Source organism: Mirounga angustirostris, unplaced genomic scaffold (assembly GCF_029215605.1).
Source record: "Mirounga angustirostris isolate CCGP_5_RB_7025 unplaced genomic scaffold, mMirAng1.0.hap1 SCAF_16, whole genome shotgun sequence".
NCBI lineage: Eukaryota > Metazoa > Chordata > Mammalia > Carnivora > Phocidae > Mirounga > Mirounga angustirostris.
Genome location: NW_026991724.1, coordinates 4,685,026 through 4,712,460, shown reverse-complemented (window position 1 = coordinate 4,712,460; position 27,435 = coordinate 4,685,026). Strand labels below are relative to the sequence as shown.

At 58.3% G+C, this 27,435-nt stretch overlaps 2 protein-coding genes across 5 annotated transcripts in view; one reads left to right on the top strand and one right to left on the bottom strand.

The window, feature by feature from the left end:
* The first annotated feature begins 692 nt into the window (after positions 1–692).
* NECAB2 (N-terminal EF-hand calcium binding protein 2) lies at positions 693–27,208 on the top strand. The gene is made up of 12 exons (XM_045890295.2): positions 693–830; positions 5,938–6,046; positions 7,966–7,991; positions 8,141–8,238; positions 17,213–17,349; positions 19,712–19,830; positions 19,983–20,062; positions 23,013–23,066; positions 23,670–23,782; positions 25,913–25,990; positions 26,431–26,522; positions 26,746–27,208. Exons 4-12 carry the CDS (start codon positions 8,158–8,160, stop codon positions 26,772–26,774), a joined length of 783 nt encoding a protein of 260 aa, XP_045746251.2. The 5' UTR covers positions 693–830; positions 5,938–6,046; positions 7,966–7,991; positions 8,141–8,157; the 3' UTR covers positions 26,775–27,208.
* The window catches only part of SLC38A8 (solute carrier family 38 member 8), a 35,632-nt gene continuing 34,631 nt past the window's right edge, over positions 26,435–27,435 (bottom strand). For 2 of the 4 annotated variants that reach the window (XM_064580807.1, XM_064580806.1), the window contains one exon: positions 26,435–26,551. In XM_064580807.1, the coding sequence (XP_064436877.1) occupies positions 26,488–26,551 (64 nt within the window). In that variant the 3' untranslated portion in view covers positions 26,435–26,487. The remainder of the gene's footprint in view (positions 26,552–27,435) is intronic. The other 2 variants (XR_010408088.1, XR_010408087.1) reach the window with 2 other exon arrangements.

Here is a 27,435-nt window from a genome sequence, read left to right as displayed (position 1 = left end):
CTTGGCCCTGGGGCAAGAACCAAAGGTGGGATGGTCCGAGGGGGTGTTGCCCCCCACCCCCCACTCCTTCTTATCAGCGTGGCTCCCCTCATCCTAAAAATACCAGGAGGAGTAGTCATCTGGTCTCAGCTCAGGTTTTGGGGGGGGTGGCTGTCACCTCCCCCCTCCCCTCCCCCTGCAGCCGGAACCTCGCATCTGCAGCTGGGTTTCCAAGCTCTTGGTGGCCGGCTTCCACCCACCCCCTGCCCCCCGAAAAATAATCCAGTCCCGTCCCTGGCTGGCCCAGTCACCAGGCCTCGAGGTTCCCTTAGCGGACACCTCTGTTTAGACCTAACCGACCTCCCTGGAGGACAGCGGGGCTCCCGCGGGGCTCTGGGAGGGGTGCAGTGGCTGCGGCCGGGGGCCACGGATGCCGAGTGTGTGACTGAGCATAGCACAGTGGGTGCGGCCGCGTGGACCGCTCGCCCCGAAAGCACACCCGCGGGCATGTGTGTCCGCGTATGCGCGCGTCTGTCAGCGTGGCCGTGGGCAGGCTGGCGGCCCAGAAGGAGAGTGGGCGCTGCTTCCTCGGCCCCTGGGAGGGCTCTGCCCGAAGCTCCGAAGCTCCGTCCCGCCCTGGATCCCCGCCCTGGATCCCCGCCCTGGATCCCCGCCAGGGTCTCCTCTTGGGGGAGGGGCTGCTCCGCTTCCCAGGCCGCCCCACCCCTGCCCCCTGGGACGAGTGGGATCCCAAGATGAGTCAGAAGCCGCTGGAGGGCGCCCGCCCCGCTGGGGCCCACGCTGACTGTACTTTTCTTCTCTGCAGATTTTCCGCCGGGCCGACAAAAACGGTGAGTTTCCCTCCCAGGCTGTCCCCTGAATGAGGCCCCGGCTCCTTCTGTTCTGATGCTTCAGGGGCAGGGGCCCAGGGTAGGGGCGTGGACAGCCTTGCACCTAAAGGTTAAAAGGACAGGATGCCCTGAAGTCAGAAGGCCGAATCCTGGCTCTGCCCCGTGCCTCAGTTCCTGTCTATACCGTGGAATTCCCATAGTTCCTACTTAGTAGGGATGCCACAGGGATTCAGTGAGCTGGTGTCCGTGGTGCCCAGATGTCTTGCATATAGTAGGTGCTCGGTGAACGTTAGCCCTCATGCAGCTGGGCTGGACCAGAGCAGCCCAGGTAGGGGGCGCCCAGCGACCACCCTTTAAGGAAGCCCCCAGCCTCACTCTAGGCCCTTCCCAGGCCCTGGCGCGAGTCTTCCTCGCCACGAACTCATGCACTCGGTGCTGTTTGCTCCTGTTCTGACAATTCCCTGGTGGCCCAGAGAGGTTAAGTGACTTGCTCAGGGTCGCCCAGCTGCAGGAAGATAGTCGAGCTTGTGCTGCAGATGCCCGGACTTTTCCCCACGTCAGGGGTCCTCCCCAACGATGTGAGCCGCACGTTGTCGGGGCCAGTGGGTTCCTGGCACTGCACTGCTCCTGGCTTCTTGGAAAGGCTTTCCGCTGTACAAGGGAGGTGGGGGCCTGAGAAGGGCCAGGTTTCCCAAGGGTCCCCCTGAGCCTCACTTGCAGCAAAGAGTAGCACAACTTCATATGAACATCGCTGTCCTTATACCCGGGACCAGAGCAACGCTCCGTGGCCTTTAGCCAAGACACAGTCCCTCTGCAGGCCTCAGCTTCCCCATCTCTAAAGTGGGCTGATCACACTTAACGTGCCTGTGTCCTCGGCTGTTGGGAAAATGCAGGGAGGGGATGTGGGAAGGGTGGGCAACAGGACGCCCTCACGCCCCAGCACCTGTCCTGCGTGGGCTGGAGTTACAGGTGGCAGCTCTAACCTGGGTCCCCGCACCCCCTCCGTGACCATGGGGGTTACTGCTGACCCATCCCCCCCATGGTGTTGGGGGGTGGAGTGTGAGGCCTTGGGGGATGGGGGTGCACAGGCCTGGACTGGAAGTCAGGGCCCAGGGGTCTCCGTGCCCTGCCCCCTTCCTTGGGCTTGACGGTGGCCCCTCCCAGGCCTCTTGGGACACAGGACTCTCAGCAGCAGCTCCACTTGGAGGAGGGAGAGGGATGTGGGGGAACTTCAATGACCTCGAGAAGTGCTTGTGGCATCTGGGCCCAAACAGCCTCCGAGGTTGGAGCAGGGGGTTGAGGGGCTCGATCCCTGATGCAGGCGTCTTCAGGGTGCCGTGGCCTGGGGCCGCGTGGTCATCTGTGCACATCCTGAGCTCCCGGCCGGTAGGAGTGCAGGCTTGTCCGCGTCATGGGCCCGAATGCCCGGCACACAGTAGGGTCCTCGCAGGTGTCTGTGGGGTCTGTTCCTTGCTGAGTGCGGCTGTGCACGGCCGTGGGGCGCAGCGGGAGTCTGGCTGCGGGTCTCCCCGCGGCGGCTGCGGGTCTGCGTGGCTGTGCTCTGCCTCGCTGGACACACCGAGTGTGCGTGGACCCGCCTGGTGTGGGGGGGCGGTGCGCTGGCCTCCCTTCGGGGACGGATGGGGTCTCCTCCTAGTCACTTCTTGCCCTGTCAGAGACCGTGTTTCTGCCCCCTGAGCACAGCTGTGGGGTCCCTCGACTTTGCTCTGCGGCCCCCACAGAGGCCGAGCCCATCCTCCTTCTGGGGCCTCAGGTCTTCCCGGCCACCGCCGCTGAGTAGCCCTGGGGGGGTGTCACCAGGCTAAGGTGTGTGTGATGTCGGTCCCAGAGGAGCTTCGGATCCTGTGAGGAGGTGGAGTCTCTTCTCCGTCACAGTCCTGGCTCTGCCACTTGCCAGCCCTGTGACCTCAGGCCAGTCAGCAAATGCTTGGGGCCTCTGTTTCCCCATCGGCAAGTGGGCATGATGGCACCAGGACCCCCTCAGGCCCTGGTGGGGCTGTTGCAGAGTCCGGGTGCCCAGGCCGTGGGGAACCGTGAGCCCGACGCCACCTGTGGGCGTGGACGCCGTGGTTGCCAACAGGTGTTTGGGTCCCGCCTGCGCTCCCCGGGGAGTTTCCCATCCGGGGTCTGCCGGCGGCCACCGAGCACCCATTCATCGACCTCCCCGGGGCCTCACTGCTCCTGCTGGGATAAGAAGCATCACCCCCTTTTTAGCGATGACCGAAGCACGGCCCGGAGCACGAGGGCGCGGGGCTGCAGGTCCTCGACTGGGGAGCAGTGTAGACAGCTCTGATGGAGAACACGCCTGGGGGAGGGGCTGGGAGCGAGTATGCTCGCAGGTGCAGCTGGAGCTGCCGACGGCGCACACGGAGGTCGCCCACAGGTGGGTGCTGGTCCTGTCCCCGGCATCCGCAGGAGCGATGCCCGGGGCTGCAAGATGGGGCACGGTCTCCTGGCGTAAGCCTCCGGGATCCCAGGACCAGGCGCTCGGGCTGGCCTGTGCTGGCGACTCCCGGGGCAGAGGCGTCTTCATTGACCCGTCGTGGCTCCTGAGGGGAGGCCGAGGGGCAGGGGTCTGCCCGCAGCCGGGGCACGAAGCCTGGAAGGGTGGGCAGGTGGCGTCCAGCGGAGGGGTGAGTGCCAGAGTGCATTTCTCTCCAGGGACATGGACTCAGGCAGAGTCCTGGCATTTGAAAGGTCACTGTGACAGGGGCTGAGCTCATGCTCATTAGCAAAGACACCTGCAAACGGCCCGCTCAGTGTCCTTGCTGGGAGTGGGGGTGCCAGGCCCGCTCCTCGGATGGTACAGAGGCCTGGGTAGGAGCTGTTACCTCCCTCATTAGCTGATCGGGGTTCATTAGGGCCGTGGTAGGACATTTAAGGTAAATGTCAGCCCAGCAGACTGTGCTCGGGAGGCCTGGCGGGCGGCTCTGTGCCTGCTCTCCTGAGTGCAGACTGGGTGGAGGGACCTGGACGGGCAGGAGGAGATGGAGGCTGAGAGATGCCCCCATCACCCCCACCGCTGTGCCCGTGGTAGCCATGACTAATCAATCACCGCACACTTCCCCTGAGCGCAGACCTCAGCCCTTCCACACGGCCCCGTGGCCAGGGTCGGGGGTCTCACCAGAAGACTGTGCCCTGGGGTTGGGGTGAGAACATGGACTTGGGAGCCAGTTGGCCGAGGTTCTAGCCCCAGCTGTGGATCCCTTAGTGGCTCTGTGTCTCGGTTTACCGCTCTATAAAATGGGAGTCTTGTGAAGACCGAACGCATGGAATGAGGCCCGTGTGCCGGCCGCGGTTCTTCTGCACGGTGCCTCCTTGTTTTTATCAGCAGTCTTGCCAGGGGAAACTTGGAAAGTCTCCTCTCTTTCAAAGACAGAAAGAGGCACCGTAGAGCTTGCATAGCTCACAGCTGGTAGCGTGAAGTCCTCTTCACGGTTGTTTTTTTCTGTGAGTGTGTGTAGGGGCGGGGCGGGGCTTGTCTGCTTTGTTGGGGGTTGCGGGGAACTCTTGTTTTTGAAAGTTACAAATTAATTTCCCTCTGTGACAGTGAGCCTTGAGCCCGGATGTCAGAAGCGCGAGGGGAGGTTGCCCTTAGCCCCCCCCACCTCCCGCACATTCATTTTCTCCCTCTCTCCCAGCCCCTGACACTGTAGGCCTGATGGGCCAGAGGGAAGACAGGTGGAGGGAAGCCATGCAAGGTTCGAGGATCTCCCTCTGCTGAGCTGGTACCTGTGTCCTGCTTGGAGCCCTTGCAGAGTTTGCGGGTGCAGAGAAAGATCATCCCGAGCCTTTAAAATACAAGAATGGGGGCGCCTGGGTGGCTCCGTCGGTTAAGCGTCCGACTCTGGGTTTCAGCTCAGGTCTTGATCTCAGGGTCCTGGGATGGAGCCCCGCTCAGTGGGGGGTCTGCTGGAGATTCTCTCCCTCTGCTCAAACCCTGTGTCCCGGTCCCCCTTCTCCGTCCCGGACCAGGAAGGGGCCTCTCTAATCCACACAGAGGTACCACATGGGCTTGTAGGGACTTTGGTTGCAGATTGGCTGGAAGTAACGGCAGGGGGTCTGTGCCGAGGGGCTGGGGGCTTCCCTCTCCCTGACTTCCACGGCCTCCCACAGACGTGGCTCCTTTAAGGAGCAGCAGGAACTGGTCTGAGATCATTGAGGAAGGGGCGGAGATCAGCAGGTGCGCCCAGGTAGAAGGAAGTTGCAGAGGGGGAAGCTTGGGGACTGCGTCTCCCAGAGTCACTGGTTCTGCCGCGAGCCCTTCCGTCTGTGACCACCTGCCCCCAGCCCATGAGACGTCCCCCCGCAGATGCTGGTGCCCAGGGGGGCTGCAGGCGGAGGGAGAAGAGGTGAGACGGAGGGTGGGACCGGTGGGACACAGGGGCTGTGGGGCCCCTCCCATCCCAGGCCCACAGAGGCTGGGCAGTGCCGGGGGGCCCCAGGCACTGGCGCCCATGGCGCTTCCTTCCCGTGCGGTTTGGCGTCTTCACGGTTGGGTCTCTGGCAGGGTGAGAACCAGACGGCTGTGGGCAGCCGTCTCCCATCAGACGGTATGAAAGTTTGGGTCCAAAGTTTGCTGCGTGGATGGGGCAGAGTGGTGAGGAGGTGTTCCCTCCCCTGAGTCAGGACCTGGGTGCTGGGGTTGGAGATGATGCCGGTATTGGGGGGGGGGGCGGATTATGTGGGCATTTGGAAGCAAGAGAGAATGGTTGTCGGCGCAGTGCTCCCGTAAGCCGTACCCACCCCCAGGTGGCTAGGCGAATCGGGAGAGAAGAGCACCTGGCCGGGAGCAGGTGCTGTTCGTTGAACCTGTCAGTAAATGAGCCCGAGCAAATTAGCTACTTCTTGTGTTTGTTGGCTTGGGGATTATCTGTAAATGGGAGCTGGTGTGTTGGTTTGGGAACCAGCTGGATGAGTCGGTGATTTTCTGTGGCCTGGAGTTTACTGGTTAATTTGGGCATTCACTGGGCGGGCGGAGATTATCTGGCTAGAGTTTATCTGTTGATTTGGGAACCGTCTGGATCTGGGGATGTCTTATCTCTTAGACACCAGCTGCTCAACCTCCTTCCTCCCTTGCTTGCAGACGATGGGAAGTTGTCCTTGGAGGAGTTCCAGCTCTTCTTCGCAGATGGTGTCCTCAACGAGAAAGAACTAGAGGATCTCTTCCACACGATCGACTCCGACAACACCAAGTGAGCCAGGCCCCCGCTGCTGGGGCTGGGGGGCGCAGTGGCTCTGGGGAGGACCATCTTCCCCTCAGCGAGGTGATCCGTCTCTGTCTCCCACTCCCCCGGAGGGGTAGGAGACCCGAAACTTCCCCACACTCGCTGACCCAAAGTCCGATCTGTTTGGCCCCCACCAGCCGGGGTGACCTGGGGAGTGGGCACGTTGACATCACATTGGCACGTTGGTCTTTCCTGAGCACACGTGGCTAAAGAGGGATAGACCCTCAATTCTGCGTTGTGTCCACAGGGTAACGAAAAGGGAAAGTTGGTAGTGACCTCTGCCTCCTGCCCACTCAACCCAGTTCTGACCCTGGCACCTCATGCTCATCCCCAGTCCCGATGTGAACTCCGTGACCTTGATCCTCACTGGTCCTGTCTTAAACCAAACGGACCAGATACTAATCGTAACTCTGAGTTTAACCCCGCTTCTCTTTATCTAGCTAAGCCCCTTCGTGACTCCCCGAACTTGCATCTCAGAACTAACCAAAAACACTGGCCTGACCCGTCCCTGAGCCAAGTGCATACTTACCGACCCCGCCACCTCGTCTTTCCCTGGGATTCCCCAGGCAGGATGAGGCCCAGCCCCCTTCTCCACCCCGCAGCCCATCCCTTTCCTCGGGACTACGCAGGCATGGGGACCAGAGTTCCGGGGATGCTGCTTGGAACAGATTTGATGAGCTGGGGTCCCCTGAGACAGGCAGGAGGTGGTCTGGACAAGAAGCTGCCACCAGGCCTGCCCGCAAGGGACCCAGCCCAGTGGTGGCCTGGACCAGAGGTTGGGGCTGAGAGTGTCCTGGGAGGCACAGGCTGGGGACCAGGGTGGGCAGGTGTCCCTGTCTGGGGAAGGCCCCTGGAAACAGCTTCCTGCTGCAGACCCCGTGAAGGGCTCGGTTTCTGCCAACAGATGGAGGTTTCTGAGCGCTTCCTGCCATCCCCCAGGGAGTTTTCAAAGGGCCAGGGCAGGTGCCTCTTGGTTTATTCATTGTCCTGGTGCGTTTTGTGTTGGGCCAGCTGGGTCGGGATGGGGGAGGAGGAGGCTTTGGTTGAAATCCTCACTTAAGCACAATTAAACAGGTTTCCTTTCTGCAGGACTTGTCAGAACATTTAATATGGGATGTGACTTGGAGGAAACTCCAAGACAGGGCTTCCAAAGCCTCTGAACCCAGGTTTATTTGGCCATAGGAGCCTTCTCCCAGACACAGCTTACTGACCTGGGGTTCCAGGAGCTCTCCAGCCCAGGGCAGCCCCTCCTCTCAGTGAAGGAACTGGGGCCCAGAAGGGGCCAGCTCATCAGAACCTGCACAGACACTCGGGTCCCTTGGCATCTGCCCCTAGCACGCCCCACCACCGCGTCTCTGCTCTGAGGCTGCTGCGTGCGCCTTCCCCAGCGTGGGTGGCATTCTGGGGCTTAGTCTCCTCTGAGGAAGCGCAGAATCCTCTCCACGGTGTAGGAATGGGGACGTGGGACACCAGGGCGAGGGTAGGGACAAGGAGGGCTGTCCCAGGACCCCCGAGAGCCCCAGGACCCAACAGACGGGGATGCCCCGGGGGAAGCCTGTACTAGCTATGGGCCCCCCACCTTCTGTCCATTCCCTCCCTTCTCCCAGCCCCTCGCTTAGCCCCATTCCGGGTCCCATGTGCTCACGACATGGGTAGCGGAGTGGGGGAGAGGAAGTGAGTGGTGGTGGGGTCAGAGGACATGCAGATGTGGACCCTGCTCCGTCCTTGGGAGGGCTGGCATCCTTGACCTCATCTATGAAGCAGGGCTCATGGGGCCAGCATGGAGGATGACGACAGACAGGGTGTGGCGACAGCCTGGGCTGCAGAGGGGGAGAGCGGATGGGATGGGACGGGCCTCACCTGAGTCTCCCTCCTTCTCTCTGCAGCCATGTGGACACCAAGGAGCTGTGCGGTAGGTGCCCAGCTCTGCAGGGACCGGGCCTGGGGTGGCGGGATGGGACTCGGGAGTGGTGGGGGCACAGGTGGGATTCCTGGGAGGGCCCGAGGGGTAGCGTGGGGTCCTCCTCCTCTCACCCTGACCTTTGCTTTCGCTTCCCTCAGATTACTTTGTGGACCACATGGGGGATTATGAGGACGTCTTGGCCTCCCTGGAGACCTTGAATCACTCTGTCCTGAAGGCCATGGGCTACACCAAGAAGGTCAGGGGGCGTGGGTGGCCCCTGGGGCTCCGGGGCCTGAGATTTTTCCCTGGGCATCCTCACCCAAGGGGGCCTGGATTGGGGATGCCAAGTGCTGGGTGGGTCGGGCTCTGGGGTGGGCTTTACTTGGGACTCCCAGAGGGAGCTGATGGAAGCTGGCAGGGGGATGGAGGGGCTCGGCGAATGGCCTGGTCCTGCGGTATCTGGTTTGGAGCGCGAGGCCGTTTCCTGGAGTTCGGGGTGGTCCAGCCTCGCGGTCCTAGAAAGCGAGCAGGGGCCTCCCGGAGCCCTCCGGCGCCCTCGGACAGGTGAGGTCCCCAACAGTCTCAGGCCCTCCTGTAGCAGGGTTGCGGGACCCCAGGGGCCGGAGAGACGCGGGGTCCTTCGGCTGCCCTTGGCCGAGGGCTTGCCCAGTGTCCGGCGTGAGAACCCTACCCGGGTGGCAGGACGGTTGGGAGTGTTGGGAGCAGGCCCACTGCTGGGGTCCCTACGTGTCCCGGAGAGAGGTCTGGGGGCGGCTCCAGCGGCCCTGCCCACAGCCCTGTCCCTGCCTCGGGTGCCCTGGAGGAGGACGAAGGCAGGGAGCCGGGGCCAGGTTGGGGGCTGGGCGTCGCCTTCTCCGCTGCCACTCAGGGGCAGAAGCAGCCCATGCCCCAGCCTCGGGGCCTGCACCCCGCTGGGCAGGCACCCCGAGAAGAGGCACACTGGCCAGCCCCGTAGTATACCCACCGTCACTCTCACCGCCCCGTTTCGTGGCCATGCACACAGGCTCGGAGGAGGGAGCCTGCAGAGTCGTAGCCTGATGGCCGTAGCTGCGGGCGGCCAAGTGAGAGAAGCTGGGGCCGCCCGGTGGGAGGCGTGGAGCTCGCCGGGAGGGGGGGGCGGTGGGGGTAACCAGAGGGCCAGTGAGCAGCCGGGGGCGGGGGGGGGGTGGGGGGTGGGTAGCACACGGAGCAGGCGTGCAGGGAGGGAGCGGGGAGCGGGTTGCGCTGAGGGACACGTCGACCTGGTGGAAGGACCCCGAGCCAGTCCCTTCCCCCCCACGAGCCTCAGTTTCTCCGTCTGTGGAATACAGTGTTCACCTTCGAGTCCTCAGGGGGATTGAAGGAAGTAAGGTCTCCCGGCTGCTTAGCATGGGGCCCGGCATAGAGCAGAGGTGGCTTTTTATCATTAGGCTCCTGCCGTCTGTCCGGACAGAAGTAAGATGAATTCTGTACGCTTTTTCAAATGGTACTCGGTTACTGGCCCGCTTCTATCAGGGAATCGCTCTCTTCCTCCAGGTCTCAGAAAAGCTGGGCCTGATCCTGAGCCTCCACGCGCCCACATTTCCATTCCTTTCCTCCTGCCCTGCTATCACGGGTCTTGGTGTCTTAGAGCTTATTTATTTATTTATAAAAATTTTATTCATTTATTTGACAGAGAGACACAGGGAGAGAGGGAACACAAGCAGGGGGAGTGGGAGAGGGAGAAGCAGGCTTCCCGCCGAGCAGGGAGCCCGATGCGGGGCTCGATCCCAGGACCCTGGGATCACGACCTGAGCCGAAGGCAGACGCTCAACGACTGAGCCACCCAGGTGCCCCTAGAGCCTATTTTAAATATCGTGTAAGACCGTTTGCCTGTCATTGTTCATCTGTCCGGACTTCGGACGTTCTGAATGTAGCAGGCGGGCAGTGGGTTTGCAGGGGAGCATGGAAAGAGCCCAGACTCTGGAGTCCCTGCCCAGACCGGGGTAGCAGCCCAGCTCCGCGCCTGAAGGCCCCAGGGGGGACGTGCCCCACGTGCCCCCATGGGACCCCTCGAGGTGGAGCCACCTCCCAGCTGTGCCCTCTCGAGGTGTCACCCACATGCACGGTTACTTCTTGGACTTTGGTCATAACTCTTCGTCGGGGAGACCTCGTTCTCCACCAAGGAGCGGATTCTAACGTCTCCCAGTAGAACTCGGGCCGGGTTGGAGATGCTACTCTGGGAAGGCGTGCGCTGTGACGCTCGGTGCGGCCTTCGGGGCATTTCTAGTGGCGACTGTAACTGTGTTTGCGGCGGCGGTGGACATTCCTTTTTCTGGCTTGTTTTCTAACCGAGTTGTGTTGGTAGAAATGCAGCTCGTTGGTTAATCCAGATGCTTCACTCGCACCGTCCGTCCGTGTTGAGTCGTGAGCTAGTGCGCTTCGCTTCCTCGTGTGTCCCGCGCGGTCCTCTTAGTTCTGGGCCGCGTCCTGCTGCCTCCCCCCCCCCAATTCTGCAGCCCCCCCTCTGCTGCGTCAGCCGTCCTTGTTTGGCTCGGGATTCTCAAGTGCGTCCCTCCGGTACTTCTCCGCTAATGACAATATTAATACCAGCTCTTATTTTAGAATCCTCTTCAGCCTGTAAAAAAATATGTATGTGTATTTTTTGCCTTCCCTTCGTTAAATTCCGTCTTAGGAGGTGGTAGTGGGTTTTTTAAATTGCCTTTCTGATGACGTGATTCTTCTTCAGCGATTGGTGGGGTGGATTCTATTCTTAGAGTCTCTTCTATTGAACAGTCCTTCACTTCCTGACGGGCGCCCTATCCCTCCGTCACAGGGCTGCGTTCCCTGGGTCTGTCTCGGACTTGATCGGGAATGAATTTAGGTGGGCTTGAAGATTCTGCTGTGTGTGAATCAGCTTCTCCGCCACAGAATCCTTTTTCTATTCAAAAATAGAAAGAATTTATCCAGGAGGCTGGGGTCAAGGTCCTCTGCAGGGGAGGGGCTGTCTTTTCATAGGTTTTTGAGGTCAATCCTGGGTTCAGTTAAGTGCTGGACTTTTTATGTCCATTTTAGTGCAGTTTTAAACAAAATGGTCACAGACACGTTCAGCTTCGCGATCTGTCATGCAGAGTATGTTGTTGATTATTTTTTTTTTAAATCTAAAAGCTTCTTTGACCCAAAACAGGCACTTCATGCAGATTAAATTGAACAAAAACATCTGCTTCTATAGCTCTAGTCTTGTTTTAATTTTTGTCCTGTTGTGCTACATTTTAGAAAATTTCTGTGTGACACTTTTGCCTGTTTTGTTTTTTTTTTTAAAGATTTTATTTATTTTAGAGAGCGTGCAAGCAAGCGGGGGGGGGGCAGAGGGAGAAGGAGAGAGAAGCCCAGCGGACACCCCACTGAGCGCAGAGCCTGACTTGGGGCTCCATCCCCGATCCCACGACCCCGAGATCCCAACCTGAGCCCAAATCAAGAATCAGGTGCTTAACCAACAGAGCCAGCCAGGCGCCCCAGTTTACCTGTTTTAGTTTCTCATAACCAGCCCCTCGACAAGTGTCTTTACATTTCCTGATATGTTTCCTACTGTAGCTACAGTTTCGGGCCTTCTCTCCTTCCTACCTGCCCAGGCTGGTGGTTGCTGCTCTTTTCCACATGTGAAGTGCATTGCTTACATTCTTTTGATAATCAGGCTTGACCTTGGATGTTTTCACTGCACCTGTGATTCTCGGAGGGCGGCACCTCCTCCCTCAATCTCCCTGACCTCTGCTGCATCCCTGCTCATCCCAGGCTTCACTGTGCGGGGGATGGAAGCGAGCAGCCCCCCGGGTTTCCCCGCTTCTCTCACACGGTGTGATTTCCTCATGATACAGTGCTTGAGTTGTTTTGATAATGACCTCGTGGATGCTCGAGAGGCAGATGTGGGTCATACTTTCCAGAATAGGAAATTTGATAATGGCTGTCCCTTCTGTGTTAGGACGTGTGTATTACTAAAGAGGGGAAACCATGTGTCTCGTACAGATGTAAAAATGCATGCGTTCTCTCATTTTTGTCAACCCCAACATTGTTATTTTTCTTACAGGTATTTAAAAAGATTTTATTTATTTATTTGACAGAGAGAGAGCGAGAGCAGGAACACAAGCAGGGGGAGTGGGAGAGGGAGAAGCAGACTCTCCTGCTGAGCAGGGAGCCTGATGCGGGGCTCGATCCCAGGACCCTGGGCACATGACCTGAGCTGAAGGCAGATGCTTAACCGACTGAGCCACCCAGGCATCCCCCTCACCAGTCACTCCTTCTTAAGTTTTGGTTTCAAAATTGAGAAAATCACTTAAGGCCTTAAGGCTTTTTTTTTTTTTTTTTTTTGTCTCCATAGATAGGAATTTTCTTCAGTAATTTTAATCCCAGAAATACAGAGGTCACATCACTCATTTATAAATACTTGGCTTGTGTATACAGTTTTTCATGCAAAATCTTTATATCATTTACCATGTTGTCTCTATTTAAAAAGGTTTTCATGATTTAATTTTGACCTTACTTCCATGACTCAATAATCAAAGTTAATTACTTTTGTTATTCGTTTTTGCTTTCTACTTCCTGTATAAGGAATGTGAATATTTAAAGGACTCATGAATTAATGTGAGGACGGGTAAGATGCCAGAGCTAACTCAGAGGAAAATTCAAAAAATCCACACCATGTACAGAAGCAACCAGGAATTCTGGGGTGACTTTGTGAATAAATGCAGAACTGACCCGTCCCCAGTGACAACCCTTGTCCAGACAAAATTCATGTGTGCTTTTTTTTTTTTTTTTTAAAGATTTTATTTATTTATTTGAGAGAGAGAATGAGAGACAGAGAGCATGAGAGGGAGGAGGGTCAGAGGGAGAAGCAGACTCCCCGCCGAGCAGGGAGCCCGATGCGGGACTCGATCCCGGGACTCCAGGATCATGACCTGAGCCGAAGGCAGTCGCTTAACCGACTGAGCCACCCAGGCGCCCCTCATGTGTGCTTTTGTAGATGAGAATTATTTGCAGTATCATCCCTCTTCTACATTCTACAGGGTTTTAAGAGTAGCTCCAAAACAAGGGAAGACTTAGCCCAGAGGCTGTACTAGGCAGGAGACCCGGTAATAATCTTCTCCGTTTTGAAGACTTTCACACTTTCCTGGCAATGCTCTTTCCGTTCGTGTTTATTATTGTCCGATTTATCTGTCCTCTGGGACAGTGACGAGCTAATTTGTCACACTAAATGACTTAATCTCTGTATTTTTAATGTGTTCCCTAACTGTATTTTTAGCCATGTTGTTTGATGCATATAGACTTTGGTTATGTTTTTATTATATAAATGTTACATGTGCAACTTGCAAAATCAGGAAATAGAGAAAAGTATGAAGAAGAATTTCAAATTTCTACTCCCAACGTTCCTCACCGCTGTTGTTAGTTTATTACCTTATTACCTCTGAGCCTTTTTGTCCCCATGTGTGTTTCTTTAATATACTTAATACTGTTCTGTGCACACAAAAACTTATGTTTTACTTTTTTTCCCCACCTAATATCTTTAACACTTTCCCCACGTTATTAAAACTGTCCAGAAGCATCTTTTTAAATATTAGTATTTAAATGTACTGTTCTTCTTTTGGGGGCATATTAGATTATTACCAGGTTTTTGCTATTATGAGTAATACTGTAATCTTGGGACATAAACATTTATGCACATTTTGCATGATTTCTTAAGGATGGATGATCAAAAGTGGAATTACTGGGCGCCTGGGTGGCTCAGTTGGTTAAGCAACTGCCTTCAGCTCAGGTCATGATCCCAGGGTCCTGGGATCGAGTCCCGCATCGGGCTCCCTGCTCAGCGGGGAACCTGTTTCTCCCTCTCCCACTCCCCCTGCTTGTGTTCCCTCTCTCGCTGTGTCTCTCTCTGTCAAATAAATAAATAAAATCTTTAAAAAAAAAAAAAGTGGAATTACTGGGTCAAAGAATAAGCAGTACAAGGCTCTGGATATAAAGCAAAATTGCTTTATGAAGTGGCTGTGTCCATCTGAGTCCCCATTGCCATGTTTGTTTATTTTTTGCTGTTATTTTTTTGTTATGTTAATCACCATGCATTACATCATTAGTTTTTGATGAAGTGTTCCATGATTCATTGTTTGTGCACAACACCCAGTGCTCCATGCAGAACGTGCCCTCCTCAATACCCACCACCAGGCTAACCCATCCTCCCACCCCCCTCCCCTCTAGAACCCTGTTTGTTTTTCAGAGTCCATCATCTCTCATAGTTCGTCTCCCCCTCCGATTTCCCCCCCTTCATTCTTCCCCTCTTGCTGTCTTCTTCTTTTTTTTAACATATTTTATTTTTTATTTTTATTTTTTATTTATTTGAGAGAGCGAGAGCACAAGCAAGGGAAGCAGCAGGCCGAGGGAGAGAAGCAGGCTCCTTGCTCAGCAGGAGCTCGATCCCAGGACCCTTGGATCATGACCTGAGCCGAAGGCAGGTGCTCAGCTCACTGAGCCACCCAGGCGCCCCTCCATGGCCGTGTTTACGGCATCTTCGAGTGATACTGTGACTTGTCCTTTGATTTGACCAAATTTGGTGGCAGGATTCTTTGCACAGACTTGACTTTGTTAATCTTGCGCTGTTTTGGTTTAGAGGTGCCTCCGTGTCGCTCTCATTTCATCAAGTCTGGGATTGCGTGTTAACACGAGGGAGCTGAGGCTGCTTTCTGCTGGATTTTATGGTTATAATCCGTCTGCTCTGACTGCTGTTGGAATCTTTTATGCTTCCCAATTTGCGTGCTTCCTTTGTTCCTCGGTTTGCCACTTGATGGTCAGCTTTGTTAATGGCATTGATTGTGATTTCGAAGGGAAACACTGTAGCTTTCATTTTCCACTGGCCACCTGGAAAACAGGAGCTTTGTGAGCGCGCTTCCTCCCGTTTTTGTACCTAGCTCATAAAAAACACTTCCTATACCTTCTTGTGGAATTAAAAGAATTTGAGATCTTCAGATATTTGTTCCATACTTCTGCCCTCTTTATTGACATAATCCGGTGTGATCAAAATTAAGCTATGATTAATATTTTCTTTTCCTGACCTCTGTAACTTTAAATTTAATTGCAGCTATTACTGCTGCTCTTTTCATGATTCCCCGAAGCAAGAGTTCTTTCTGAGGTTCGACCCTAGATATTTCGGGGGACATTCCCAGGCATAGTTTGTTGGAAAGGCGCTCATCTGGTAGCATGTCAGAGATTTGCAGGTTTCTGAGGGTCTCCCTGTTGTGTGTCCACCCGGTACAGCATTCCCGGATCTGACCCTTTCCTTCTGGAATCGGTGGAGTTGGTCTCCTGGTTGAGGCTTGGATTGTGGTGGAGGAGAGATCTGTAAAGGCTGCAGTTTCACTCCTTGGAAAATAACTCGTCTTTCTGGAATTCAGCCAACCAGTTACACTCATGGATCTTTTGCAACCTCAGCCACGGATCTGGGTGCTTCTAACACACTTACAGCTCATTTTTCTGCCTGATGGTTTCTAGCAGGCTCTCTCTCTTTGCATTTAAATTCTTACAACATTATATCTTTTTGGCCGTTCATTTGTCCAGGGCCCGTTGATCACTGGATTGAGTGTGACTTCAGCCGTTTGCTGGGGAGGGTAATCAGTCACTGAAATGCATTAGGTGACGGGGGCCTTATCTACCTTCTGCCACAGATTCACTCTCTGTCGGGGCTTGTCTCCAGCGTTGGCACGGGACGTCCACCCCACACGCCTCCCTGTGTGTGCCTGCCTGTCTTCCCCACGCTCCCCATCCCTGTCTCTGTTTCCCTCTCTGTCTCTAGCCATGTGTCCCTTGTGCACACATTGCTAATTAATTCCCGATCAGAGTGATGGATGGCTTAATTTGCTGTCCTTGGGAGCCCTGTTTTCCCTCGCCTTGCCAGGGACTGGGTGGACCTCCAAGGTGCTGGGCAGTTGGCTCGGTGGCAGGGGGGCGGTCTTGGCATAGGAGGCGGGAGCGCTGCACAGCATTTCGGGGACCAGCGTCCCCAACACGGTGCTTATTGGATCCCTTATCATCCTTGAGTGACCCAGCTAAGCCAGAACCTTCTCAGTTCCACCGTAAAGCCTTCCGAAGCCAAGGGGATCGCAGCTGGATCCAGAAGCCCTGAGAAATGTCTTTGCTGCAGACTCTTGACAGAAGGGGAGATTCTGTCTTGCACCACAGAGCGAAATCTGTGGAAACCCTTTTCCTCCTGCTCTACCCAGAATTCCTCTTCTCATGGCCTCTGAATCTCCCTCTCTCGGTTCCCCCCAGACTCCCTGCTGCCCCCTTCTGCTGAGATGGAGTCTCTGGCATTTTCTTGAGAGGAGCCCGTTGAACTTCTCTGGTTGCTTTTGAGTTTTCTTTCATTTTTTTCTGGGTAGCATCACGAAGTCCCAGGAGCCCAAGGAATCCTTGGAGGAGGAGGGAGGGGCAGGGTTGTGTACTGTTCTTCTGTCACACTTTGTCCCTGTCAGTGAGAACATCAGGAACGCCACCACCAGTGAGCGTGCTTATCTCTACCAGCCCCTCACCAGCATCATCTTCACCATCACCTCCATCGTCATCACCACCATCCTCTTCAGCCCCTCCATCACCATCATCCCCACCATCATCACCACCACCACCACCTCCATCCCCACCATCCCCACCATCCCCATCATCCTCATCATCACCATCATCTTCATCACCACCACCTCCTCCATCCCCACCATCCCCACCATCATCCTCGTCCTCGTCATCATCATCTTCATCACCACCACCACCTCCATCCCCACCATCCCCACCATCATCCTCGTCCTCCTCCTCCTCATCATCATCATGACCACCACCATCTTCACCATCTTCATCATAGCAGCTACTGTTCATTGAGTACTTGCTATGGGGCAGGCACGGCACTGAGCATGTTACGTACATTCTGTCACTCAGTCCCCTGTATGACCTTGCAGGAGAGATACTAGAGTGACTGCTCTCATGGTCACAGAGATGAGGAGCTGGTATGTGGTAAAACCAGGGCTCAAACGTCTTCTCTGAATCCATAGCCCGTGTGCCCTGATGCAGGAACTCTACTGTTCCCCTGATGCAGGAGGCACTGGGGTCCCCATTTCCTCCTGCAAGGCAGAGACACCAACCCCAGGTGCCCCCCCAGCTCAGCCCCCCCCAACACCCAAGTTCCTCTGTAACCCCTCTCCCATCTGCCCCGTCCCTTCCCTCCACAGGTGTACGAGGGCGGGAGCAACGTGGACCAGTTTGTGACACGCTTTCTGCTGAAGGAGACGGCCAATCAGATCCAGTCGCTGCTGAGCTCGGTGGAGAGTGCGGTGGAGGCCATCGAGGAGCAGACCAGCCAGATCCGGTGCGTTCCCGGGACCTCCCTGTGTCCCTTGGGGCTGTCGTGCACATACACACGCAGTCTGCTGCTTGCAGGGGCCATGTGTGCTTGGGGGCTGGGGGGACCTCGGGCAAGGTGCTGCACCTCTCTGTGCCTCTATTTCCCCAACTGTAAAGTGGGATGATTCTATACCTGCCTTTTCAATGAGTGTGTGGATGGAATGAGACACTACGTGCAGAAGAATGCCGGGGGTGCGTGCAGGACGTGCAGGCAGAGTTAAGACTTTCCTAGAGTCTGACCGATTTGCCACATCCCTGTACCACTCACTTACGTTATTACCCAAGACTATTCTGTTATTTGCCTCGCTTCTGAAAACTGGAAATAATTTCAGGAAACTACATGGTTGCCATAACCAGAGAAGTCTCCACATGCCGTCAGTGAAGTAGCTATAAAACCCAGCACCTGCTTTTGCATGGTGTTGGGGAAGCCCGAGGCCTGCCCTGCCTCCATCTGTTAGAAGGAGGGACTGGGGTTGCAAAGAGAGGCCTTGAAGAAAGAGTAGCCCTGAATCCTGACTTTCTCCGCAGGACTGAAAGAGAAGTAAGGTGATTTAAGTGATCTCAGGCCATGTTTGCATGTCAAAAAGCCAAGGAAAAGCATCTGTGCCAAGTTGAGACAATTCCCCTCTGCCCCTTCTTTCCAGAACAGCCGATGCATCTGGTGCCGAGGGGACACAGAAACGGGACGGGAACCACAGCCATGCATCTGCACAGGCAGAGGCTCGCTGGGGCCAGGGTGGCCGTGGCTGTCCCGTGGGGGTTTAAGCACGTGGTGTGTGGCTGGTGAGGGCTGGTCCCAGCCAGATAGGCTTGCAAAGGCTGCTCAGGGTCGCTGGTGCCAAAATTTGTTTGCTCTGGGTACCCGTGGGCACATTATCTGGGAGATGTCAAATGCAGATCCCCGGCCCCTGAGCGTGCCTGCTGGATTGGAGTCCCTCGTGGCTGAGCCCACAGCTTTGCATCCGTCTGCGCTCAGCCTCGTGATTTGGAGGGTCCCCAAAGTGAACAGCCCCAGCTCTGGAGGCTGACACAGAGACTTCCTGCATACTCTGGTCACTGTCTGGAGTAAAGGCTGCAGGTTTTGTCCTGCTGTAGGACAGGAGTTGGTGGGTGCAGTCGGCGGCCGATTCCCTGCGCTGTGCCAGCCCCATCATGTGTCAGCACGTACACCTGCCCGGCCCCATGCTGGGACCTTCCTTTGGGACCTCGATGGCAGAGGGGGCCCTTCGCGATGGGGAGTCCCATCTCCATATGCACTCCCCCTTCAAACCGCCCCGAATCTCAGCTAATCCGTCCCCTGGCTGCAGGTCCCCTTAGGCTCCCCTGTCCAGGAGTGAAAGCCACTGGTTCACAGCCCGCGGTCCCTGTGGGACTCCCGCTGCGCACATTTGTGGTCTGAGGGCCACGCTGCATTTGCTGCCGGTTTGTGGAGCATCGGGATGGACACCTCAAAGTCTCCACCAGCCTTTCCCTCCCCCAGAGACTTGGGGTAGCCCCTGCTGCACAGGAGCGAGGCTTGCTGAGCTTTTGGGGTCGTGGGAGACAGAGTCTGGAACGTACCAAGGCAGAAGGCGGCCCGGGACAGGGCGTGTTGGTGGTGTGCCCAGCGGTGTGTGTGTGTCCGGGTGTATCTGTGTGTCTGCGGTGAGTGTTCCAACATCTCTTTGCACGTGGGTGTTTGGCCATTCCCTGAGCATTGGTTGAGCCCCCACTGTTGGGCCCCGCAGCGTGCTTGGTGAGTCGCGTGTGCCCGCCAGGGCGTGCCGGGCTGTGCACTTGTGTGTACGTCCGCGTGCATGGGCGCAGTGGGCAGGGACAGCACATGGGGCCTGGCCCCTCTCTCTAGGACCTGGCTGAAGTCGGGAGCACAGATTTCTCTGTGCTGTTCTATGCCCTCTCTGGACTGTGTCTTAGGGCTCCCTTTTTCAGAGAAGGGGGCTGTCTAGCTGGTACAGACCCAGCCTCCCCCTGCCCCAGTGAGGCAGGGAGGGGAAGCTGTCACTTCAGTGGGGTGGGAGCCTGGCTCGGTGTCCGCCCTGGAACGGAACCCCCCGGGCACAGAGCCGGGGCTGTGTCGTCCTAGAATGTAGCGAAGTTCGGATCCCGACTGCCCTCTAGCTGTGTGGTCTTGCTGAAGGCACCTGTCTCTGGGCCTCATTTACTCCTCGGGGAAACCAAGGCCATCATGGCCGCCTCACAGGAATGGGGCTCCACCGGGTCAACTGTGCACATTTCCGCTCACAGCAGGTGCTTAATATTTGCCAAAGCTAGAAGCGGCCAGGGTCCTGCAGCCTCCCTCATGTGTGTGTTTCCTCCACTCACTGCAGACGGAACCACAGCAAGCCCAGCCACGGCGTGGTGGAGACCTGGTCTGGAAGCGCTGTGCCCCCCCACGCCCCCAACCCCAAGCTGGGGGCCTCGGAACAAGGGAAGAGTCTTCCTTCTGGTGAGAGAGAGTGGCGGCCTGGGGTGGGGAGCCCTGGCGGTGGCCCAGATGTAGCCTGGGCCTCCAGGTGGGACTGGGAGGGCTGAGGGCGCCTCTCCCCTCCCCCAGGCCTCACCCTGCCCACCGTCAGCATCTCCGTTCCTTTTTCTTAGTCACTGCGGACCCCAAGGAGGAGGGCCTGGAAGCCCAGATCAGCCGCTTGGCAGAACTAATAGGACGGCTGGAGAGTAAGGTAAGCCCGCCTAGCCCTCGCCCTTCTCCCCTGTCCTCTGCACCCAGTGAGTGTAGGGTTGGGTCTGGAGTCCGGACAGGAGCCAGGGACCTTGGAGGGGGCATCACCCAGGGGGCAAGGGGGGATGGAGAACAAGACTAGGGAGAAAATGTCCTTTGCACAAGTCCAAGGAGAGGTGCTGGGGGTGGGGAGCTGTCCCAGGGCTGGGGGCAGCCCGGAGGGGCGGAGGGGCGTCTAAAGGAGCAGGAAGGAGTCAGCAGGGACATGGAAGGCGAGGGGACAAGGCTTCCTGCAGCTTTGCTCGAAGGTGGGCGTGGCCTGGGCAGGTGATGCCAAAAGGTGGTGGATGAGGGACTGCGACGTCCCAGGGGAGATGAGAAACATCCCGAATGACCAGATACGATTTGGCACGTCCACGGGTAATAGAAAATGGCACAGTCTCTACAGAATCCTGTCTTCAGAGAACATTTCACCACTCAGTAGGTCCTCAGAGTAGGACCGCATTAGTCTCCCACGGTGGCCATAACCGGTACCACGAGCGGGGCTGAAAGCCCAGCCTGGGGTTTGAGCCTAGACGTCTGAGATGAGGCTGTCCCCTGAGGCCTCTCTTCTGGGCCGTAGACACCGCCTTCTTCCTGTGTCCTCGCTCGGTCCTCCCTCTGTGCGCGTCTGCGTCCTGATCTCCATCTGAGGACAACGGTCAAGTTGGATCAGGGCCCACCCATGGGACCTCATCTTAATTACCTCTTCAGAGGCCCTATTTCGAAACATAGTCCCGTGCTCGGGTGCCGAGGGGTGGGACTTGCACATAGGATTTTGGAGAGGAAATAGGTCAGCCCATAACAATGACCATTTGTTGGCAGAAAGACAACAGGCGGCCTTGAGGTTGACCAATGGGCTCAGGTCTCAGATTGCTATTTGAATCCCGGCTCCAGCACTTGGCTGTGTGACTCTGGGCCAGTGACTTACCCTCTCTGAGCCTCAGATTCCCGCTCTAACCACAGAGAAGTATTCAGGATAGTCGTCCTCCCAGCGTTGCTGTGAGGATTAAAGAAAATGAGGTCTTCATGGCCTAGCCCAGAGCCTGCGTGCGGCGAGCATCTCCTAAGAGCGGTTGGTAGCAATCGCTACTGGCTCTTCTGATACCAAACCCGGACCCGGGCGCCCTGCCTGCCTGCGGGAGCAGGCAGCTCCCAGCTCTGCGCCTACAGACCTTTTCCGTGGCTCCTACCTCGCTGAATTTTTTACGTCTTTGGCAAAAGGGCAAAGAAGTACTTTGATGGCTTTGGGGGTTCTGAGGGATTCGTGGGGGCGGGGCTCCCCCCGCCGAGGGAGGCTGAGGCCAGACCTGGAGGGGAGCCGGAAGGAGGCGCCGCTACCCGCCTGCAGGGCGGAGGCCGCTGAGTGGGAGCGGTGGGAAAAGGGCCCGGCGGGACCCTGAGGCCCGGTTGTCATAGCAACTCGGAGCGCCTCCACGGGGCGGGTCTTTGAGGCTTATTTTTAGCACCCGGTCGCCTTAACAACCAGCGGGCTGGAGCCCTCAGAGCACCTGGGTGTCCCGGAGACGGGGCGGGGCCCCCTTGCCGGCCTCTGATTGGTGCAGGCCGCCGGCGGGAGCCAATCCGGTCGGCCGGGGCTCTCCCGGCCCTCCGCCCGCCAACCTGCGCCTGCCCGCTCCGCCTGGGTGGGGCTGATGGGGCGCTGGAGGGGGCGGGGCAGACCCCCCAGCCTCGCCGCCATCCTCGCCCTCCGCCCTCCGCCCTCCGCCCTCCGCCCTCCGCCCTCCGCGGCCCTGCTGGCCCGCAGAAGCCAGGGGAACCAGTTGCAGCCCCTGCCTCCAGGGGCCACCTATGCGGTTGTAGGATGACGTGCCAGGCCCACCCTGGCCTCCGGTAAAGCTCCTAGCGGCGCCGTGTTTCTGAGAAGTGGGTACTTTCCGCAGGACCGGCTGCAGAAATTGCGAGGCCGTTTCGGGCACATGCAAAAGGAGCACGCAGGGCCCCCTGCTCAGACATTCTGAAGTTCAACGGGGTGACTGCACAGGTCACATGCCCCATTACCGCTCGCTGTTTTCCTTAGCCAGCTGCGGGTCTCCCACTCGTGCCTCCTCCACGCGCGAGAGCAAGGACCCGGGTCTGTGACTGTGCCGGAGACGCAGGCTGTCCTCGTGGAGGGTGGACGGGGATAGGCACAAAGGCGCCCAAGTTGAAGAAGAATCACAAATTTGTGGCTCAGGAGGAGAGAGACCCTGGCTTCACACCCAGTCTCCAGCGCTCACCCAGGGCTCTGTGCTCTGGAACAGCGAGAGCATCCGTCAGGTGCCCTGTTCTAGACACCGGCTCGGGGTCGTGAGCAGTATGCACGCGGGTCCTGCTTGCTTGGGGCTGACGGTGGGCCAGCACCTAACCTCTGCGTGCACAGTTCAGCAAGATGTATTGGCGAAGTGTTTAGTTCAAGGCGTGTGGGAGGCCAGGCCGTTAGATTCACGAGGCGCCAGGGGTTAGGACTCGGGGTGACTGGTCGGTTGATGGGGAGTCTCAGGGCTGTGGCCAGCAGCTGTGGCAAAAACCCAGCATCCTGGACTCGAGACTCAAGCCCCCACTGCTGCCTGTCCCAAGACTACCCTCCCCCGCTAACAGAATGCCCGCTGGGCAGGTCTGGGTGGCCTCTGTGCTTCCCAGTGCTCCCACATGCCAAGGCCAGAAGGGCTGTCTGCCGTCGGTCTCCCAGCCTGGCTTCCCAGCTCCCCGCAGAGCCAGCACGGTGTATGGAGGGTGGACTGGGTCCTGTCCAGCCGCCTGGGGACTCCAGAGCCCCTGGAACCTTGCGGTGGAGAGGCTGCAGCTCTTTGATGGCTCTGGGTACTCTGGTCTCATTGTGGTGGTCCTGGAAGCCTCCCTGGGGGAGGTGGCCTCTGTCTCCAACACGTCTTTGTGCATTGTTGTTTCAGACCCTTTGGTTTGACCTTCAGCAGCGCCTCTCGGATGAAGAAGGCACCAACATGGTGAGGCCTGCTCCCTTCCTGTCCCTTTCCTGTGGCCCCATCCCTGCCTGAGCCCGGACTCGATGTCGGCAGCTCCCTGACCTTGACACCCCCACCCCGGGACCACCACCAGGGGAGACACAGCCCCAGCTCCTGGCCACCCAGCCCTCCCAGGGCTGCTTTACTTTTGGACGAAATAGTTGGGCTCAGAGCAAAGTGAGCAGCCCAGTGACCCCAAAACCCGGGTTCAAGCAGAAGTGGAGGTTGCCGGGCGCTGCTGAGGCTGCATCTCGGAGCAGGGAGCCTTGCAGGCAGCTCCCGACGTCCGCAGAGCCTCTTTAAGCACCCTTGTTGGCTGTCCTGCGTTGGTGGGGTTACGCAGCTTTGAGCTCTGAAGTCCTAGTTCTTTTTGGCCAGTTTCATGTGTAAGAAAGAAGGGGCCTGTGTGTCCATGGGTTTCTTTGGTTTTATTTTGGCCAGTTGTCCTGTCCTCTGAAAGGTCTGGGGAGGCCGGGTCTTGAGATGTGCCCAGGGGGCAGGGAGGGGTCCTGGGAGGAGAGGGCTGGCGTGGAGTGGGGGCGGGCGGCCCACGCTCACGCCCCCCCCCCCCCCCGGGTCCCACAGCACCTGCAGCTGGTCCGGCAAGAGATGGCCGTGTGCCCTGAGCAGCTGAGCGAGTTCGTGGACTCCCTGCGCCAATATGTGCGGGGCACCGCCGGGGCCAGGAACTGCTTCCAGTGAGTGAGCTGGGGGGAGGGGGAGGTGCGGCGCGGGCACCTCGGCCTGGGGGTGGAGGGCGGGCTCCCCCTGAGAACAAACCGTGCCCCAGGGAAGCCCCTCGTTGGTCCAGGCTTTGCCCCGCCGTGCGAACATGGCCGGGACTCTGTCTCCCTGGCTTTAGCTTCCTCGTCCTCCCTGGGGTTGCTGGAGGTGACAGTGGAGTAGGGGCCGTGAGGGACCCAGGCCAGGGGCTGGGGCAGTCTGCGTTGACTCCGGGTGCGCGGCCGCCCCCGGGCCTCACCCTCTGCTCCCTGCCGCCCAGGCTGGACGCGGCCACGTCTCAGCCTTGCTGGTGGCGCTGAGCGAGGGCTGCTGGCCCAGGCCACCGGGGAGCAGCCGGAGCCTCCGGTCCCTGCCGCGGTTCTCTCCCCCCAGCTCGCTTGTCTCAGCCTCCAGAGCACAGGCACCTTCCCCCTGCTTCCTGGGGATACAGCCAGGAAGCAGGCCCCTGCTCTTGCTGAGCATTTATTCTAGGAGGCAGAGGGGCAGGCAGAGAGAGGGGGTTCCCGACGGGGCCAGGAAGCAGGGTCCTGGAGGGGGGCTTCAGGAAGGGTTTGCTCTGGGTTGAGGGGCTGCATGTGCTTGAGGCCAGAGCGAGGAGCAGCCCGACCCGCAGGATCTGAGGAAGGGCAGTCTGGGCCAGGGATCAGCTGGTGCCGAGTCTGGGGACAAAGCCAGCACCTGGTGTGGCCTGACAGTCACACCAGCAGAGAGAACTGGGGCTGGTCGGGACCGTGCGGGAGATGCTGGAGAGAAGGCAGACGTGGTCTGGTCTCCTGTGTGGGAAGAAGGGCGAGTGGGGACCGGGGCCAGGAGGGGCCCCGCAGTCTCGGGAGAGGGGCAGGCCTTCCCGCGCTGTGGGTTTCGGAGCCCAGCTGACCGGCCTTGTGAGGGGCTGGGATGGAGGAAGGTGGAGAGAGGAGGCAAGGCTGAGTGGAGAGCCTTTGGCTTAAACCCGAGAGGGGATGGTGCTGTGTGCTGGGCTAGAAGGGTGGGAGAGGCCAGGTGTGCTGGTGGGGGTGTCCTACAGGCCTCTGGGGCCACGTTAAAGTCCAGCCAGCAGTCGAGGCGCTGACATACAGGTGGGGCGACCCCGGGAGTGGAGGCGCGCTCACCGTGGGCGAGAACGGGGGACAGGGAGGGCAGCAGGCGGGACGCAGTGGGGCTTCATGCCTGCGTGGGAAGGCCTGTCCTCCCTGTGCCCCACGCCTGCCTGCCTGTCGTCCCGCCCCCCCCCCCCCCCCAAGCAACCCGTGTGCTGTCAGCCAGACAAATGCAGTCCCCACGGGGGCTTTCATCACCCAGTAACTGAACGTACGTGAACCAACTCGCTCCCAAGCTGTGCCATCCGCGTCGGGGGAAGGGTTACGTCCAGTCAGTGGGGGACACGCGTGCCCCGTCCTCTCCCCGAGTACGAGCCCACAGCCCCACGTGTGCTTTGAGGCTACGACCAGCAGCCTCGATCCTGTGCGGTTAGGGCTGGAAGGGCCCGTGATTCTACAGGGACGGCCACCCCTGACCAAATCCTCCTCCTCCTGGGATGCTGCGCATTCTGTTCTGCGGAGCTGTGAGAAAGCAGAAGGCAGGAGCGCAGCCAAGGGTCCCGATGGGGATGGGGTTAGAGAGGGTGGAATCCTAGAGCCTCCCCCTGTCCCCGCCAGGTCAGCCATGCTCGGGGAGGCAGCCCCCTGCCTCCTCCCCTGGCCCAGGTAGGATCAGCCCTCTTTAAGGGGAGGTAGGGGGCCTGCCGGCCCACTGACCCCAGGCAGGCCTCCCCGAGCCACTGCTGGTCCAATTCCAACTCCCGAGACTGTTTCAAGCATTAAATGAAACAATTCTAGAGGACAGCGTCGCAAGAGGAAGATGCTTTTATTTTTGAAGGAAAGTAGGTAGGTAGGGTTTTTAAATGAACAGAAAACCTTTTCACGTGTCATTTGATTGTAATTCATTGAGTATTTCTTGGCCCCTTTGCAGGGTGGGCCCTGTCCTGGGTGGGGGGGATACTCCCTGAACTGACCAGTCTGGGGGGGGGGGCTTGCCTCGAGAGGGACAGGGGCGGCCCCCCCCAGCTGGAGCCTCTCTTTCAGCATCGCAGCTGTGAGGCTGGCGGACGGCTTCACCTTCGTGGTCTACGAGTTCTGGGAGACTGAGGAGGAGTGGAGGAGGTGAGCTCCAGGCGCGGTGGGTCAGGGGTAGGATGCAGGCGCCCCCAGGCATCACTGGAGAGCTGGGTGGGCAGGGTAATAATGAGCGCCTCACCGGGCCGCCAGGGGCCCTAAATGCCATGGGAGGCACATTTCTATGCCTCGAAAGACCCCTCCCCCCCCACCAGCTGGGCTCTGAACCCAGGTCGTGCCCTGGGAGCCGAGGGTAAGGCTGTTTCCACTTGGGGCTAAAACTCCAGAAAGTTCTCTGATTAAGAACACTCTGGGAGGCCGGGCTGTCCTCTGCCCCTCCATATCTTTACCCCCTGGCTCGAGGCGCCGAGCATGGTGAACAAGGGGTTAGGCCTCCTATCCTGGGCAGAGCCAGGACCCCCCTGCGCCCACGCTGGAGGCTCCCCCAACCCCTAGAGCACACCCCTCCCTGTTCCCCTGGCTTGCAGGCACCTGCAGAGTCCCGTGTGCAAGGCGTTCCGGCACGTGAAGGTGGACACGCTAAGTCAGCCAGAGGCCCTCTCCAGGATCTTGGTGCCAGGTAGACGGAAGTGGGGTGTGCAGAGGGTCCTAGAAGCGGGGAGACCAAGGGTGTAAGAGGCGAGCCCTTGAGAGGGGATAGGGCCCACGATACCAGGTAGCCCTGCAACCTCGAGCCGAGAGTGGGGCAGAGCCTCCAGCACCAGGGCTGTGGGCCCCCAGTGTGGGCAGGGGCTGCCCTTCCCACTCCCCTCCTCTGTTTCCTGTCTCTCCCCCGCCACCAGCTGCTTGGTGTACTGTGGGCCATGCCTGACCACCTCCCGGAGGCCTTTGGATCAACCTGCCACTCTGTCCACTCTTTTCTAGAAACTTTGGTATACAACCTGTCTTTTCAATATACTTCCAGACAAGAATGTATTTTCCCTGTGTGATGTGAAGGAGCAGCCCCTGCCCCGACCCCCCCACCCCCCAAGGCAGAGCAGCATCCGAGACACAGAATGTACAGGGAAGCCTCCTGGAATCAGCACCCTCCCTCCCCAGCCCAGTGGCCATGCATGACCCTCTCCTCCCCCCCTACCCCCAGCAGACCGGCCCCGCCCCGGGCCACTGCCTCATGGGCCTGGGGGCCATTCCTCTCCCTGGTAGGAGCCGAGACCCTGTAGTGCCCACCCACGGCCTGGGCCCCGCTGCACAGGACCGTAGAGCCCACGTAGCCCGTGCCCTGCTTGGCAGTCAGGCACCAATAAACCCTGGTTGGGAACGGCCGCGTGCTGTGTTTTGCTTTCGAATTTTCTAGTGCAGGGCCGCTAGAGGAACAAAGCGGTCTCGGTGCATGGGGCCCCCTTAGTGGTCATGAAACCTTGGCCTGTTTCCTTATCTGGAAAACGGAGCTGATAAAGCTGAGGTATGTATTTTAACAGACACGGTCTTGCCCGGTCCAAAGTTCTGGGAGTCCCCAAGAGTCCCCCTGTGGC

Bases quoted from the DNA above. Each gene is read 5' to 3' on its own strand.
- NECAB2 (XM_045890295.2), top strand. From the start codon at position 8,158: ATGGGGGATTATGAGGACGTCTTGGCCTCCCTGGAGACCTTGAATCAC. The intron at 23,783-25,912 runs GTGAGTGAGCTG...CCTCTCTTTCAG, and splicing joins GGGGCCAGGAACTGCTTCCA to CATCGCAGCTGTGAGGCTGG. The intron at 25,991-26,430 runs GTGAGCTCCAGG...CCTGGCTTGCAG, and splicing joins ACTGAGGAGGAGTGGAGGAG to GCACCTGCAGAGTCCCGTGT.